Source organism: Lathyrus oleraceus, chromosome 1, assembly GCF_024323335.1.
Source record: "Lathyrus oleraceus cultivar Zhongwan6 chromosome 1, CAAS_Psat_ZW6_1.0, whole genome shotgun sequence".
NCBI lineage: Eukaryota > Viridiplantae > Streptophyta > Magnoliopsida > Fabales > Fabaceae > Lathyrus > Lathyrus oleraceus.
The window spans coordinates 421,183,047-421,186,244 of NC_066579.1; the positions used below are offsets into that span (position 1 = coordinate 421,183,047).

Below are 3,198 nucleotides of genomic sequence, written 5' to 3' on the forward strand. Positions count from 1 at the left end.
AATTATATGTTTTTTTGACTTCATTCATATCGTTCAGTTAGTGGTGCAGAAAACATAAATATTATCATTATGCTAACATTTTGAAACTAATTCAATATTATCTAATTAATGATTGAGACATCTCCTTACAAAATATATATATATATTATAATAATAAAAAAAGTCAAATTTACTTATAATAATGATAAGAGGGTATATATAATTATTTTATCTCTTTTCAATACTATTAACCAACGTTGAACCACTGTTATTTATTAAAGGAGAATAATTTTTTTTTAATTTGTTTTTCATTGATCCCTTTTTCTTTTTCTCTCATTTTATAATTCAACTAATAACAAAATTTGATAGTTACACCAATGTCTATCTAAATCAATATAAATAATCACAATGGAAAAAAAAGTGTTTCTATCATGAACATTACATTCTCAATGTGTAGTAGTATGTTGCAAGTTCCACTTATGAGAAGTTTCATATTTTATAAACAAAGCATAAAGTAACTCATTCCATGTATCAGGTACACCAGGAAGACACCAATGGCTACAATCTTGTCGATGTGGATTTTCATGAAGACCCAAATAATACTTTGATGAATGTCCATCTTTTCTCTGAGCTGTCATCTTTGTCACATTCAATATCTTCAACTTCATCATAACTTGAGAACTGTTCGTGTGTTCTAATATTGCAGAATTTGCAATTTTGAACTGTGACCAATTATCTTTAGGTACCAATGATGATCCAATTTCTGGCAGTGTTTCCAAATGACAGTTTCCATCTTTCTTCCAATCTCCACCTCTGCATCATATATATACATGTCACATAAAAGACTATATTGGAAAATTGAAGTCATTTTTGAATAGTTTAACAAATTACAAACCTGAAATGCACAGGTGCATATGTTCGAAAGAAAACTTGCGTCTTGCTAGGGTTTATTGTATCTTGTATCCAATTCAATATTGTTTCAATAGACTTCTTATATGCGTCTTCTACCTTTATATCCAACTTAACTTCTTCACCTTCTTGAAAATAGCAACCCCTACACAAATTATCATTAAACACATATACAATTGACACGACTCAGATACAAGAGAGGATAGGATTACCCTTTGATAGTTTTCTCGTAATTCCACCAATGTCCTGTGTTAAGAACCAAAACATCAGCATCACTCCATTTTCTAGAATTCCAATCCATTTGATCCAGTTTTAAGGTTGTCCTAATCTCTTCAGCAGCTCCTGATGGAGGCCTACTTTGCAGTACAAGAAATGGAGCTCTATAGTACTCTATTGTACAGTTATAATCCTTGAATTTGAACACTAAGAATCCCTTGTGCTTTGTAATTGGATTGCCATTTACTTCATAGATTGATTCTTTGTTAGGAACTTCAGAAGAGAGCATGCATAGTAGTGATTCCCATTGGTTTCTTCCAATTGAGTCACCTGCAAATACTAGTCGCTTGTTTCTTAGTTTCTCCAACATCATTGTTGCATTGAATCTGTTTTTCAGTTTCAGAAATAGCACAAAGTTAGAACATTACTTCATCTACTATTATATAAAGATAGTAGATATAAATATATTTACTTTATAAAGAAAAAAATATATGTTTATTTGAATTATTATCTATAAAAGATAGTCTTTGTTGTAACAAAAAAAAGTTTAATTTTTAAATTTATTAAATAATTTATATATTCAGTGTATATATAATTCAGATATATTATTTATTTAATAAATTTAAAATTTATTTTTTTCTCTCTATTAAAAAACAATAAAGTAGTATCTTCTAATATACCCAAATTTAGTCATGAATTTACTATCTCTCATCTTTATCCATATGGCAATTGCCACCTAGCTTAAATGTCACTCTCAACATGACATATACGAGTAAGACATGTTCAAAGTCACACACTATGACATGTTTAAGGTTGCTCTCAACACATTTGAACTTTTTATCTTAGTATTTCCGTTCTTAACTTTGGTTAATAAATTTAACAACATTAACAAAATCAAATTTAACACATGTCTACCTCATTTTTGACACCAAGGAATCCAAATACATACAAAACTTGTGATGAAAACAATGATCAAAAGAGAGAAATAGTACTAGTAAATTAGTATTGTACCTGGGCAAGTTACAATGTTTAGGTTGCCATCTCCACTTTGTGTAGAACAAATCAGGTCTTCCATTCTCAGAACAACGAAATCCTAAATCAAGAAATTCGCAATCTTTTGATTCATACAATGGATACTTTTCATCCCAAACCCAATTCCCTTCAAACAAATCACACCCATCACCCTTTTGTCCAACAAAATCAACTCTATTACTATCTTCATCATGTTCCCTTGACCAAGTAAACCTCTTGAATTCTCTAAAATCCAAGTAGAAGAAACAACATGTAGTAATCACAAATACTAGGAAAAATCCAACCACAACCAAAGACGGTTCAAACAACCTTAAACGCTTCACCTTCCTTAATGTTTCAAAAACTACCATCTCTCCCACGTGTTTTGCTTTGGAGAAACTATCTTAGTAGAATTATATGGTTTTGTATATTGTGAAGAAGGGTGGCATGTAAGCAATATATGGCACTTTTCATGCGACCCAATAAAATTTAATAATGTTTTGCTTGATACATAAATTTGGTATCGTGAATGATAAGGCAAAGATATATGGGTGTTGAACAAGCAAGGAAGCACTTTTTTATCATTAATAATGTTATATATTTTATAATACTTGTGATATCATATGATATATTATGTATTAGATTAATACAAAATGTTGATGATAATAAAAAAGCGAAGAGTTGTGTTGACATTGGAAGTTGAGGAAAGGGATGGTGGGAACTGGGAAAAGACGTGGCACATGTTGTTTTAAAAAGTGAGATAACTCGGCTTGTGATTGGATCGTGGGGTCACGCGCTGAAATATAGAACATGGGTCAGTGTCTTCATTTTAACGCCAACCTGGCAACCTCATACCGCTACCACGTATACGGCGGTTGCACGTTTTTTTTCTATTGTTAAATTTGAATTTTTCACTAACTTTTTGTTTAAACTTTTTACTAGTTTCAAGATGAAATGTTAATAATTATTAAAGATTATACACAATTGTGAATATTAAGATTTAAAAATTGAGTGACGGGTATAATTAGTAGTAATATTGATTTTTAATCAGTTGAGTTATGATTTTGTAGATATATAAAATAG

General features: G+C 30.3%; 1 protein-coding gene across 1 annotated transcript; it reads right to left on the reverse strand.

Annotated features, from left to right (window-relative positions):
• Positions 1–303: 303 nt before the first annotated feature.
• LOC127078446 (protein trichome birefringence-like 11) lies at positions 304–2,666 on the reverse strand. The gene is made up of 4 exons (XM_051018903.1): positions 2,116–2,666; positions 1,101–1,490; positions 875–1,033; positions 304–792 (listed from the first exon to the last, which is right to left on the reverse strand). The coding sequence occupies exons 1-4, from the start codon at positions 2,484–2,486 to the stop codon at positions 426–428; spliced, it is 1,287 nt and encodes a 428-aa protein (XP_050874860.1). The 5' UTR covers positions 2,487–2,666; the 3' UTR covers positions 304–425.
• Positions 2,667–3,198: the final 532 nt, after the last annotated feature.